This window comes from Fundulus heteroclitus, chromosome 23, assembly GCF_011125445.2.
Source record: "Fundulus heteroclitus isolate FHET01 chromosome 23, MU-UCD_Fhet_4.1, whole genome shotgun sequence".
NCBI lineage: Eukaryota > Metazoa > Chordata > Actinopteri > Cyprinodontiformes > Fundulidae > Fundulus > Fundulus heteroclitus.
The window spans coordinates 32,880,958-32,894,592 of NC_046383.1; the positions used below are offsets into that span (position 1 = coordinate 32,880,958).

The following is a 13,635-nucleotide window of genomic DNA, read 5'->3' on the forward strand; positions in this document are numbered from 1 at the left end:
TGTACATTTTATGTACAAGACAATTTCTCCAAAGGCGATACAAAATAAGAAGTGTAACATTTGTGGTTACTGTAAGACAAAAGTAAATAAAAGTGAGCAAAGCTCGCCCTGTTGCTCTCCTCCAAACTCCAGAGTCCAACACACAGACAGTCAGCGTGGCGATGGCTATTTCTCTCATGAACAGGAGGTTTGGTGGAGATATCGGACGTATGTGGGATGCAAGCGCTCATCCTGCGGCTAAGCACCGAAAACAACAGCAACGGAAGTTCTCAGGAAGTACGAGAGGAAAAGGAGGAACAGAATATACGCTGACATTAGAGCGCACGCTCCGCACCGGCTGATGCGGCAATCAGGGTTAGTTTAGCTCCTGTAGGTAATGTTAGGTAGGAATCAGCATTTAGTCAGCATGCATCACCGAGATGAGAAGTCACACTTGCAAAGGAGGGGGTGGGGGGGTGGGGGGGGGGGGGTATGGGTTTGAGAGTTGACTAGCAGAAATGCAGCAACGTCTAACATTTCCTTTCTACAACGTTCAGCTCGTCCGTTCACCTTCCTTCAGCTGCCGTCCAAGCATTTTCTCCCATGATCCCGCACTGTTCGCTGGATAAGAAGGTCGTCTTCACAGCTGTGTGCGTCTCATCTGGGCACCTTATTTCATGGTGACAGGGCTCTGAAGAAACGTGGATACATGGACACCCGCGGTCCAACCCTGCAGACGACGTGGCCGCGCAACGCGTGTGGGGCAAGCGAGGGGTTAAACAGAGGCCCTTTTCAGCCGCGGGAGTGCGTGTTAATCACCAGCCAGAAAGCCTGAAGCCGACGTTATAGGAAAACGGGTGTGCAAATCAAGTGCGGCGCTTTATTCCTCTTCAACCCACGGCCGGTGTCACTGAACAATCTGCGGCATCTCGCTCCAGGCCTTGGCCTTCTTCTTGGCGAGCGCCATCCAGGGGGGCTCGTCCTGCGGCAGAGCGGGGGGAGGCGAGCCTCGCTGGGGGGCCGCGGGCTGCCTGGGGAGCCCCGGAGCTCTGGGAGCGGGCTTCTCCGGGGCGGGCTCTCGGCGAAAAGGACAGGGAGGGGACCGGCGGGGTTTTGGAGAGAGGAGACGGGGCTGTGGGAGCGGGAGACTTTAAGGGCGCCGACCTTGGAGCGGGAGACGGGGGGGACGTGTGAGGGGAGTCCGGCGGGGGCGTAGGTTTGGCCGGGGCGGGGGGAACCTGCGGCTTCTGAAGCGGGGGCTTCGGAGGCTGAGGGGGCACCGGAGTAGGAGCAGAATGTGTCCTTCTGGTCTCCTTTTCTACGGAAACTGGAAGAAAAAAAACACAAAATCAAAGAAAGTCTTCAGACCCAGTGCTAAAGGAAGCTCGTGTATTTGTCTGTAGCTTTCAGCTGATGTATAATCATGATATAAAATATGCCGTTTGGTAGTGATGGGTCGATGAGGCGTCATGAAACGTTTTGACAAATTGCCACTCTGTGCCGATACTGTGTCGATACTGTGTCACTGAATACTGACACCTGCTGGACCTTAAAAATCACTACAGGCTACCTGGTTGTCAGAGTTAACTGACACTGATTTGATGACCAAGTATACACAATACAATTTAAATCATTGTATGTTGCATTGTATTATTTTATATTTTCATTTGAATTAAACATATATTTGGTTTTTTTTAATAACCCAAATAAATAATGTGAAGGAGGATGCTTGTGGACTGGCTTTTTTATTTTTTACAAATGGTTGATCGGGCGCTGTGTTTAGTTACCTGACTAATATCATCTGTTCTGAAATCGGACATGCTGAGTATGACAAAGGGAGGAAGAACTACTCAGAGTAGCAGCTTTCTACTCAGTGTAGATCAGCCGTTTTTTTCTGAAACGACGCTCAGAACAAAGACGCACAGCGCAACCCGCCCAACCATAAAGGCGTCTGCCCAACCCATTCATCAGTGGTCCGCTCCGATCAGCACCTTGCGCTCACAGAGCGAGACTGTGGTACAACACCATCACACCAGAGTTGCAAAATGGTTAAAAATTAACCATTATTAACCATTATTTTGTTTACAGTTCACCTTGGATTTTATTTACTGCGCAGCATAGCTTTGCTGTGTGCGCTGCTTTGCGCGAATGCACATGCGTGCAGCTTTGAGGGAACAGAAACAGTTTGGCGCGTCAGTCTGTTCGAAACAGTTCCTGTATCGGTCACGTGACTTTTCCGTAGCAATACACACATCGACACGGGTTTCGCTCTATGAGACCGACACATGCGCCGACACATCGGGTTTGGTCAGCGTAACAGGGGCTGATGTCGGCCACACGAGGGCAGTATTGCTCCAGTGAGTCCACATCCATGAAGCAAAGCTGCAAACTATGCAACTGTAAAGCATCTGGTCCATTGAGCACTTTGTAGGATAACGGCAGCGCTCTCTGTCTTTTGGCGTGTTTGCAGACGCTGACCTTTGCTGGCGGGCTCGGCCGGTTTGCTGGTGCTCTGCTCCCTGCTGGCAGCCGAGCCGACGCTGGTGGGCAACGCAGACTTCTTCTCCTGTTCCTCCTGATGACAAAGAGCTCCGTTAACATCCTGCACCGGGTTACCAGACTACTGGGGTCACTTTGTTCATTGTAAAATAAAATAATGTGCCGTTTTCCTTGCTTCATATTTCTGCACTACATGCCGGTGTATGAAAGAAAGCACCGTTAACAGGCTGGCGTTACGGAAAGTTCGGCCTCCTGGACAACGAGGATTACCTTCTTGACCGTCATCTCGTTCAGCGGGGTTTCTTTATAGACCTTCTGTTTCTGCTTGGCCACAGAGATCCAGCTGGGAGGGTCCGATCCACCGGGCGCGCCTCGAGGAGCAGCCGGCTCTGGACGGACACAAGACAGCAGACAGACAGGGTCAGGCGCGGTGACCTACACGTCCGCGGTGCCGACGGGCGAGGGACGAGTCAGCGGCGCAGACCTGAGATCCGTCTCAGCTTGAGCCCGGCGTCCCCGTGGACATCTGGTTTTTTGGGAAGAGCGGGCTTGTTGCTGGTTGGGTGGCTTATGGAGGGCTTGCTGGTGATTGGTTGGGGTGACGCAGCTTTACAGGAGGGTACATGTGTTGGCGACTCAACCTGAGGCGGCATGACAATTAGGGAAAAAAGAGGGTAAAGATAACATTTTGCTCAATTATCAGCAAGAAGTGAAAAGCTCGGATCATGTTTTGTTTCCTGTTTTGTGTTAATCACCTCCGAATTCCCCTCTTCTGAGCTGAGCCGGAGCAGAGCCGACGTCTTCCTCAGTCGAACGCCGAAAGGACTGTCGGGGTTCGCCTCCGCTCCTGCGGCGCTCTCTGCAGAGTGAACAAGTCAGAGTCACTTCCAACAGGCCCCCCTGCGCACAGTAGATGCTAGTAAAACCCCCCCGTCTTTCCTCTGGTCAGTGAACGCATCGCGCAGGTCGCTGTGACAACACCTGGATGTGGATGTTGTTACTGAGGGAGGAACAGCGTGCCACCCGTTAATCAGCTTCAACTGCAAATCAAGAAGGCTTTGAGCCAACCAGTGCAGGAGATTGATGCAGAAGGAGGCTTTTAGTCTGTTAAAATGATTGACGTTCAAATCTTCTTACAGTCGAATATATATATATTTTTATTTCGTCAAATGAGCCCAAAAGAATGTGCAGACTGGATAACCGTCTTTTGAGACGGCAAATGTGGATCCGCAACGATCGCATCCCTTTCCTACAGAAAAATCGGACTCATTTGTTTAATTAAAATATTGCATGCCTATATGTTGTGGAGCAGGTAATAAAATAAATTCATAACATCATTTTTAAGTAACTTTAGCTTATTTTTTATTTTTTAAAATGATCTTTTGGTCCTCGAGTACTTTTGACCTGAGGGTTTTGGCCCACGTGATGAAAGGTCTGGACACCTCCTGGAGCAGACCAGAAAACAACATTGGGTCATAAAATCCTTTTTTCATCTGATCCAATGTATTAACAGCATTTTCAGAGAAAGTGGCTGCATGTCATGAATACCAAAATGAAAAGAAATAAATGATTAAAACTGATCACTCCGTGTGATAATGTTATACATGTCTCATGAAGAAGATATGATATCATTTGTTAAGTCTAATTTGTACAGATAATCTGGATCATTGTACTGTTTCTGTATTTGTCAAGTTAAAGAAAGCAGCGTTTGTTAAAACCAAAACGAGCAGAACAGAGCTTTACAAAAGCAGCAGGATCTCTGGGAGGGGACAGGAGTATTCACCCACGTCAAGAGCAAAAGTAAAGGCGCTGAAATGACAGAAACCTAAACCCTGACGCCCGTGAAGGCGTCGGTGTCCTGACCTGATGCTCCTGCTGCGGCGTGGGCTTCGGCTGGAGACGCCGGCGCAGAGCTCTGCAGTCTGAAGCTCCCAGAGCTCCTCCCTCTGCCTGGACTCAGCACCGGCTCAGCCTTCACCGGGCCGCCGGATTCTGCGTTCACATCCGCATCCTTCAGACCCGCAGGCTCCACCTCGGCTTCTTGGGGTGCGGGTGCGTCAGACGGGGAGGCGGGGGGAGTCTGTAGCCTCTGCCACGCGGGGGCGATGGTGAAGCGGACCTTACTCTGATCCGTCGGCGCCTCCTGCACAGACGCGGGGCCTGATGCGCTCTGCTCCTGAACAGATCGCTCTTCTTTTCCCTCTGAACCTTCCGCAGCCTCTGGGTGCTCTTCGGTAGCAGACAGCCTGTTTGACTCTGGGGGCTCCACCGCAGGACTGAGAGACTCTGTGACAGCGTCTCTGGGACTGGCAGCAGCTGGACCCAGCTGGAATGGAGAGGCGGGTTTCTCTGAGGTGGGGGAGACCAGGTTAATGTGTACGGTAGAGGTCTTACTGGGGGAGCTGAGGGGACTTCCCTCTGAACGGGACTCGGAAATTAGCAGAGGAGGAAGTTTGGGGAAAGCGTCGCCTGGTTCCTCGGCTTCTGCAGGTTTCACATCTACGAGGGGACTGGGTTCATCCTTTTCCTGCGCCGGGTCGTCTCCACCCTCATGTGCATCTGAAGGGCTTCTTCCCACTTCTTGTTCTGCTTCCTCTTCTGATTCGTGATCCTTGAGCTCGACCTCTTCTACTTCCTCTTCAGCTCCAGAGTTCTCGCTGACATCTTCCCGGCCCTCATTGGTTCTGGAAAGTGTTTGATCATCGGTATCTGTGGCGGCGGCGTCATGTGTGCCTCCTTCACCTGGACCCTGAATAGGAGAGCCGCTCTGAACCTCCTCATCTTTCAGGTCATGGATCAGCTCGGTCATTTCCTCTTCATCCCCTTTCCCTTCCTCCTCGGCCTCCGCTCCTTCCTCTTCCTCTTCCCCGTGGTCCCACACTTCCTCGACAATTTCTGGTTGCTTCCTCCCCTCTGCTGGCTCCTCTTCCTCACCATTGCTCTTTTCTTCTTCGGTCTCCTCCTGGCCTACAGCCTGTGAGGAAACCGCGTCGTTTACTTCCTCCGATTCAACCTCTTCCGCCTCCTCTTCCTGTCCAGCTTCCTCATCCTGGAAAACACGAGTGCAAACGTCAGCCAGTGATCAGGCTCTAACACGGCGCTTTGTGCTTTCTTGCTTCCGACAAACGGAGAAACGTGCTACTGACGAATTTGCTGTCGGTCAAATCAGATAAAGTATTATTACAATATTTGGTCTTAGCTGCAGGTAGCTGAAAAAAAAAGGCGAGGCAATAAAAATCATTCCATGGGAAATTACTATCGACAATATTCAGTAACACTTACACTGAGTTGAATGAATCGCTCCACAACTATTTCCTCCTCCTCCTCCTCCTCCTCTTCCTCCTCAGTGCTTTTCAGCTCCTCTTCTAGTGCAACGTCTTCCTCTTGCGGAGACCGAAGAAGACCCTCCTCCTCCTCCTCCTCCTCCTCCTCTTCCTCCCGGGCAGTGTGATCAGACATGACCGAACACAAAACAACAGCCTCGCAATCAGTGGGCCGGGCCACTTCTGCTTCCTCGCTCTTCATCCCCACTCTTTCATCAATCTCCATCACTTTTTCCTCCTCCTCTTCCTCCTCCTCCTCCTCCGTCTCATCCATCTCCAGAACAACGCCGCTGATCTCCACATCGGGCGAGCGAGAGCTCTTCAAGGAGCTCAGCACCTCGTCTAAGAACGAGCTCTCATCCTCCCTGCTTTCCTGCGCCGCGTCTTCGTCGCCCGATGAAGAGCCACTTTCAGAGCGGTCGTCAGCCGCGCTGGAGAAGCCTGGAGGACGTGTCGGCGACTCCTTCTGACCAGCAGGGGGCTCTGGCGAACCACTAGAAGGAAAGAGCAGCAAGTTTAGTTTGAGGGGAGGTTGAGCCACACAAGCGGCCGTACCGGCAGGAGGAAATGAGGTCCAAGCACCTGGGAGTGTCCAGAGAGGAGGATCTGGAGCTGGTACTGGAGGAGGGAGCATGCTGATCATCAGAGGCCTCCTCCTCCGAGAGACTGGAGTCCAGAGGACAGGAAGCGTCTGGGGCGTGAGAAACATCCTGCTCTGCTTCCGGCTCATCTTCTCCCTCTTTATCCCCAGGAAGGAATCTTGAGGAATCCTTTTTTGGGTTGTCCTCCTCCTCCTCCTCCTGCTCCTCCTGCTCCTCTTCGCTTTCTGCTGGAGGCTTCAGCTGATCCTCGCTTTCTTCTGAGTCACAGACAGAAACAGAGTTCCTAAGCATCATAGTAGCTTCAGACAGGCAAAAACAACAAAAATGCTCCTTTAAAGACCACCATGGTATATTTATGTATCAACGTTTTTCTAGGTTTTAATTTTTACGAATTTCATCATCAGCTCCAGTCCTCATTAGAATAGAATAGAATGATCCTTTATTGTCCCACAGTGGGAAGTTCAGGTGTACCAGCAGCAAAGGTAACATGTTTACTCATACATTTATGAAATATTCTCATTCATAACCCCTTGCATGTCATATTGAGGAAGCAAAATCTCCCTCTCTATTTTGTACACAAGTTTATTTTATTTTTTATTCTTAGTGCAGCAACATTTGACAACATTTCTATTTTATCTGGAAAGCCCATAACAATTGTAAATTTTTTTAAACCAAAAATGTAACTTAATTCAGGAAATTTTAAAAAGGAAACATTTGGTTTTTAAATTTAGAGTCACACTATTTTGTCAAAGTGACCGGTCCCATTTAGATTTTTTTTTTTTACTGCATGCCAACTACAATAGACACGGAAAAAAAGAAATATAAAACGTGTTACAACAGAGATAGAGGGTTTGCTCCCCATATGGAGGAATATGCTAGTTGGGAGATTGACAGTAAATTAAAAATATTCTCTAGCTGGTGAAAAAAACAACAAGAAATAAAGAACCTAATAGATAAATAAATATTACAATTTTACCTTTTAATAAAATTTTTAAATTCAGGTTATAAAAAAAAACCCCGTCAAAGTGGGATGGAATTGCATTAAAAAAAACAACATTTTAATGGGAACTAATTGTTCTACTAAATGTTCTAAAGAGAGTGTTTTACTTGGTTTAAAAGGCAAATGAGGCTTAAAGAGGAGAAATCATAAATATTGAAAAGTTCCCACAAAATACACAACCTGTCCAGGATTTGCCTATTTGACTGCATACTTGGATTTTCTTTTTAACAAGATATAAGCAACCTCTGTTTTGCTTTTAGTTAGCCTTTATATTGAAATAAAAATAGACAAAACCTATAGTTTTCATTCTGTTGCGGTTGCATTCTGTTTTCAAGTGTGTCTACATACTTGAATTCAAAGCTTATAATGGTTTTAGGTTGTGTTTACGTTACCGTTTTTAATTATTATTATTATTTTTTTTTTAGAAAAATCAAATCATATGATTTAAATCTAACTTTTTAAACCGCCTGCTATATATTGTTGTGTCATTGTGATAAGGGTATTAAAATAAAACTATTAAACTTTTAGTTCATTTTAAAAATGGATGGCTTGCCTCAGGTTTTACTTTGAATATGTTAAGATAAGAAAATAAACAAGCCAGTGAAACTACGATTTGCTTTCAGCCTTCAGAAACTGCTGAGGTCCTTAATAAAGGCGTTGCTGATCAACGGACAGCTCTGACCTTCTGCCTTCTGCTGTTCCCGTTCCTCCAAAGCATCTGCTTCTGTTACGGAGGCCGTCATCTCCTCCTCCGCCGCAGAGTCCCCCTCCGTTTTCAGCTCGAGCCTCTGCACAGACATCAGACATCAGCTCTTCATCATCATCATCATCATCGGCTGCTACTTACATGAGCATCAACAAAAATAGCATGAGGAAACAGATTAAACAACAGGGCCAGCTTCGCCTGGATTCTGCTAATTTAGTTATGATTACCCAACTGAATACGACCAGTGCATTCGATTAGCAGAAAATCACTTCACGGGAAAAAAGGATTACAGCGAGATTAGATTAAAATCTGCACACATCCAGTCAATAAATCCTCTTGTACATTTGTTTTGTAGGATTGACTGGTTGCATCCCATAATAGGGCTGGACGATAATTCAATAACGATATATAATCGATCGATAGACGTAAATTGATGATAGAAAAAAAAAAAGGGTCAATAAAAAGTTCAATAGAATAATAGTTTTCCTTCCTTCTACATTCTAGCCTATCATGTAGGTTAATATCACAGTCGTTACCTCCTCCCTACCAATCAAAACGCAGACACAGGAACCAAGCTCCGCCCCCTTCAAAGTGTTCTTAGAGCACACGTTCTTTTTCTTTTTTAAAAACCTGCAGTTTTGGTAAAAAGTTGGTTGAATAAAGGGTTGAGTTTGAATTCAGTGTTAATGTGTTTTCTGTATGTAAAATAGGTCGCTAAGCAACAGCATAAAATGGCCAGGGATGCACTTAAAATACATGTTTTGAATTTGTTGATAATTATCGATATTGATCAATATGATTTCAATTTTATCGACATGCTTTTTTTTTCTATATCGTCCAGCCCTATCCCATAACATAGAGCTGAAATACCAACAGCTAGCCTCCAAGCTACCAGAGACCAAGCCTACAATCCTTTGAACCCTCCAGTAAGAAGGTGGGGGGCTTCAGGCAACGGGAAAACGGGACGGAGCCTTGACCAGCCCTGGCGGACGCGGGGTTGAAACATTTCCTAAAATCCCGTCTCATCGTGGACCCCCATATCGTGTAACATCTCGTCTTGTGAGCTTCTGCACACATTTTCGTGCTTAATAAACCCTTTATGTAAACACATTTGAAACTGGCTGAAGTCAGTTTTTGTCACCAGAAAAAGAATCATCGTCTTATTAAATATTCAGTTTATTACATTTAAACAGAAGTAGTTTTGTTTGGTTTAGAAGTTTCCCTTCAGTTACTTTACTGAGTCTATGGCTGTGACCACAAACCGGGGAGGGAAAAAAAAAAAAAAAAGAGTAAAATCTCTATATTTTTGACCCCCATTCAAAATAAACTAGCCCCCGGAGCCTTCTGGGTCATGCAGGGTGTGTGTGTGTGTGTGTGTGTGTGTGTGTGTGTGTGTGCGTCTTACACGGGCAGGTTTCCTCTTGTGGCAGGCTTTGTATCTCAGGCCCAGCTTGTGCTTGGCGGCAGCGTTATCCAGACAGACGAAGGGACTGGCCGGCTGGCTGAAGTCCCCGGGAACCACCAGGGGGCTCACGGCTCCGCTGGAGGCTGAGCAGGAAAGCTGGCAGCAGAAGGAGACAGAAGGTTTCGGCAAAGCGTTTCCCACGGAACGTATTGACAGAAGGCCCACTTTCTCAGCATTTATCAGCACGAGTAAAGGGAACCGCTTGATATTTTTGGCCTATACTACTGGGGAAGCCCTTTATCCACCCATCCATTTGGTGGACTGGACATCATTTTCAGAAAGTCAGCACACAGCCGCCCAAATTCTCCACCAGAGTGGTGCAGAAAAATGTTGCTTTGACCAAGAGAAACTCTTGTGTTGGACCCAAGACGACACCAGAACGCTTCCTAAAGGTTAGTGGTGCTTCGGACGTAGCCGAGGGGCCGCCAATCGATGGGGAGTCTGCGGAGGATGAAATGTAAAGCAACAGAACGTCCTCGCAACAGAAAGACGCCAGCGGGAGCTGCAGAGGCGTGTCGAATCAGAGCACTGTAACTAAAAGCAGACACGCTGACTGCAAAACTAACCATCGGAATGCAACCCCCCCAACACACAGACACACATACAGCAGGTCGGCGTGATACCGCAGCGGCTGCAAACGAGACGAAAAGGGCCCGGAAACACGAAGAAACACGGAGGAAGAGTAGGTCAACCTGCACGCCCCCGTCTAAGGTTAGAGGAGCAGCGAAGAGGACCAAGACATAGGCGTACGCACCCTGAGCAGCATTGCCCAGCATCGCACCGCCAGCACAGGACAGCTACTTACGGTGTTACAGACGCGGGTTGGTGCTGTAAGGAGTCACAAGAACTGAAACAAAGTTCGATTCAGAAATGAGAGAGATCCAGTATTCGCCTCTTTTATTTCCATATGTAGAGAAATACAGATGCTAACCTGCCATTAAATCTGAATGGAACATGTTTGAAATCAAACCTAACCCGGCTGCTAATTCTTTGCAGACTTATTACCTGAGGGATTTCTTTTTTCAGCCCGGTGCAATGATACCGGAATGGATCATCCGTTGGCTAAGCCCGCTGTATCCACTGAGGGGTGGGGCTGGGGACCGTCTCCAGCGTTGATTGGGGGAAAAGTGGGTTTCACCCTGGATGGGTCACCACTTCATCACAATTCAACAAACAGCCGTGCTGCTGGCACACGCTCAGGCACATCAGCTTCTTGATTGGACGTTTGTGGTGCCCCCACGTTATAGAAGGCGGGCAGGAGAGACGTCAAAGTGCAAGGAGAAGGATCCAAACAGGAGAAGGATCCAATTTGTGCAAGAGACATTCAGTCTGAGCTAATTCTGAGGGAGAGCAGAGGAGATTTTTTTTAAGTTTCTTTTTCAGTGTGGGAGCCACGTTTTGAGGGCTGGCGCCACAACATTTCGAGACTGAAAACAAGGCTTCCAGCTCTTAAACGTCGAAAGAATAAGTTCTCCTTCTGGAAAGTCGAGCTCCACCCCAGTCTTAAGACTTTTGCAGCCTCTAAGAGATTCCCGTCCCCACCAGCGCTCACCTAACCTGACCCTAGCCAAATGGATTTCGTTCCGCCTAGCTCCACTCATCCATCTGGAACTGATCCATAGGAATGGCGTTTCAGAAGGCTGGGCCTTATCAAAAATCCTTGCATATGATTGGATAATCCACTCGTCTGTCATCTTTATCGACGTGCTATTTCAACCACTCACACCGAAACCAACCCGTGACGTATGTCAACGCAAGTATGATTTAGGAGACCAGCATTAGATATTAATATGGGCTTACTAGAGTAGTCGTTTTTGTTTATTCCTCCCAGCTGCATACCGGTAACACCCAATTTTCCAGCCTCTCTGATCTGATCCTCTATGAGAGCAATCAGCGGGGACAAGATGTTAACGATGGGGTGCTGCACTAGTCCCATTTCCTTAACTACCAGAGGAGCCATTTGGTAGATCAAGAAACAGTCTCACGGTCGCTTCTCCACTACGTCACATCTATGAAACTCCAGCCCTGCGTCCTGATTGGCCAGACAATAAAATGGGTTGAAGAAATCACTCTCTATGGGAGAGGTCCCAGATGGATGTGAGTGAAGCTAAGCGGAACGAAATTCATCTGGCTCGTCAGGTTAGAGCTCACCAGCGTACCCGTCTCTTCTAAGATCATCCCCGCAGGATGCCACTGCCACCACCGTGTTTGCTGGGCACCGTGACGCCCAGTCTGCTGAGAACCGTCTAACATGCTTTCCCCTTAAAGTTACGCACTATTTTGTGTCCATCAAGCACATAAAACCCCAATAAGAGGCATTAAAGTGTTGGGTTGTTACATGACGAAAGGTTGTAATAAAAAGGGCAACGAATGCTTTTGCAAGACCCTGCAGCTCAGTCCTGTAACGCACATGAACCCATCTTCACCGTCTGATTTGGCTCCTCGTCACTCCCGTTAGAGGAATCTTCTTCAGAAGGGCTTATTTTCCATTTTTGTGAGCATGTCTTCTTTTAGCGGGCCATTTGTCACTCTTCCCAGTGAGCAAAACGACTGGCCGAAACGCTTCTGAAAATTGCCCAAACTGCACTATCATTAAATGCTTATTTGCCGTTCTGTGCTGGTTGAGCCTCCTCTGAGGTTTTCGGCACATCTGGTGCCGCGTGAGGGGTCTGAGGCTGAAGTGTTGCTTTGGGAGCGTCCGGAGACGAACCGGGAAGCAGGGCAAAGAAGCGAACGAGAGAACAAGACAACGTTGAAGTGTAGAATCAGAGAGAGAGCAAAGGTCCACTTACACGAGGAATGCCTTCATCCGGGGCCAAGAGACACGCTTTAATATTTAAACTCGGATCATGAGATGTTCACCACCACCATCACATGAGCAGACAGGTCCAAGACGCAAACCTCCAACACACAGGCCCGGACTCTTCTAGGTTTTCTTCTAGGTGACGCGTGAATCTATTCAAAGCATGATGCTCGCCTCGAGGACACACAACGGCCACTCTTGTCCCAGCCGACAACCTTTCTACCCTACAGTGGCCCGTGTCGCTCCGTCTAACCGAGCTCGTTGGCCTTTTTAATGTTCCTTCACCTGTTCGTCGCTGTCTATTCCGTGCAGACTGTTCGAGCTGCTCCTCTCAGCTTTGCTCTGAGAAAAAAAAGCAAGAAAGAACGTAAATTCAGAAACGTCCCACGCTCATCTTCGGCAAAGAGACGCATGCAGGGCACAGGTGCGAATACCCAGGTGTGGGTTACCTTGACTGAATGGAGAGGCGTGTAGTCAGGCGGGCTGCAGGGCAGGCCGTCGTCCTCGGACATGGTGCCGCCGTCGTCTGGCTTCTTCACGCACATCAAGGACGGAGGAGAGCCCAGCCTGATGGCCTGCTTCAGCTGCAGCTGTAGACGAAGCATTAGCAGCGGTTGTCAAACCCGTCTTTTCAGGGCTATCTTCCGGCGCCTTGCTAACACTTTGGCACCTTGCAAACCCAAACGTCAGTGCATTTTCTTGTGAAGTGGAAGAAAAGAGACGCATGTTTTTCAATTTCCCTTTTCCCCAACTAAAATCTGTGAAGTGTGGTGCGTTTTTATTTATTTTTTTTAAATCCGGCCCCCTGAGTCAAACCTTCGCAGAACCACCTTTCTCTAGAATTCCAGCTGCAGGCCTTTTGGGCTGGGGGCCAGTTTTGCATATTAAGAGATCTTACATTTTGGCAAAGGAAGAGTGTCGTTAAACAGCAAATTTCAAGTTCAGCCAATGTAGGAACCTGTATTAACCAACCCTGCTGCTGTAGTCGACAACTATAGGAAATTAAATCAAATCAGTTTATTTGCATAGCGCCAGTTCACAACACAAGTCACCTCAAAGCACTTCTCAAAGTCAATTCAATCAAATCATTCTGACTGGCCAAAGCTTTTCTGTCTACGGACACCCATCAGATCGCAGAGAGTCATTGTGTCATTGCAGCAATCCCTCGTTCAGAGCATGCATGCAGCGACATATTTACTAGAAAGACAGAGATCACGCCGGGCTGCTGCTGAGTATATTGGCATGGAGCACGTCCTTA

The 13,635-nt window shown here is 47.9% G+C and overlaps 1 protein-coding gene across 8 annotated transcripts in view; it reads right to left on the minus strand.

Annotated features, from left to right (window-relative positions):
- Window positions 1-460: 460 nt before the first annotated feature.
- zgc:66433 (DUF4592 domain-containing protein) overlaps window positions 461-13,635 on the minus strand; it is a 60,459-nt gene continuing 47,284 nt past the window's right edge. For 7 of the 8 annotated variants that reach the window (XM_012864626.3, XM_012864619.3, XM_036127054.1 and 4 more), the window contains 12 exons: window positions 12,827-12,967; window positions 12,663-12,719; window positions 9,515-9,670; window positions 8,086-8,191; window positions 6,384-6,660; window positions 5,761-6,295; window positions 4,342-5,527; window positions 3,234-3,337; window positions 2,963-3,119; window positions 2,749-2,867; window positions 2,458-2,554; window positions 461-1,306 (listed from right to left, as the gene is read on the minus strand). In XM_012864626.3, coding sequence (XP_012720080.3) covers window positions 870-1,306; window positions 2,458-2,554; window positions 2,749-2,867; window positions 2,963-3,119; window positions 3,234-3,337; window positions 4,342-5,527; window positions 5,761-6,295; window positions 6,384-6,660; window positions 8,086-8,191; window positions 9,515-9,670; window positions 12,663-12,719; window positions 12,827-12,967 — 3,372 coding nt within the window. In that variant the 3' untranslated portion in view covers window positions 461-869. The remainder of the gene's footprint in view (window positions 1,307-2,457; window positions 2,555-2,748; window positions 2,868-2,962; window positions 3,120-3,233; window positions 3,338-4,341; window positions 5,528-5,760; window positions 6,296-6,383; window positions 6,661-8,085; window positions 8,192-9,514; window positions 9,671-12,662; window positions 12,720-12,826; window positions 12,968-13,635) is intronic. The other variant, XM_012864634.3, reaches the window with a different exon arrangement.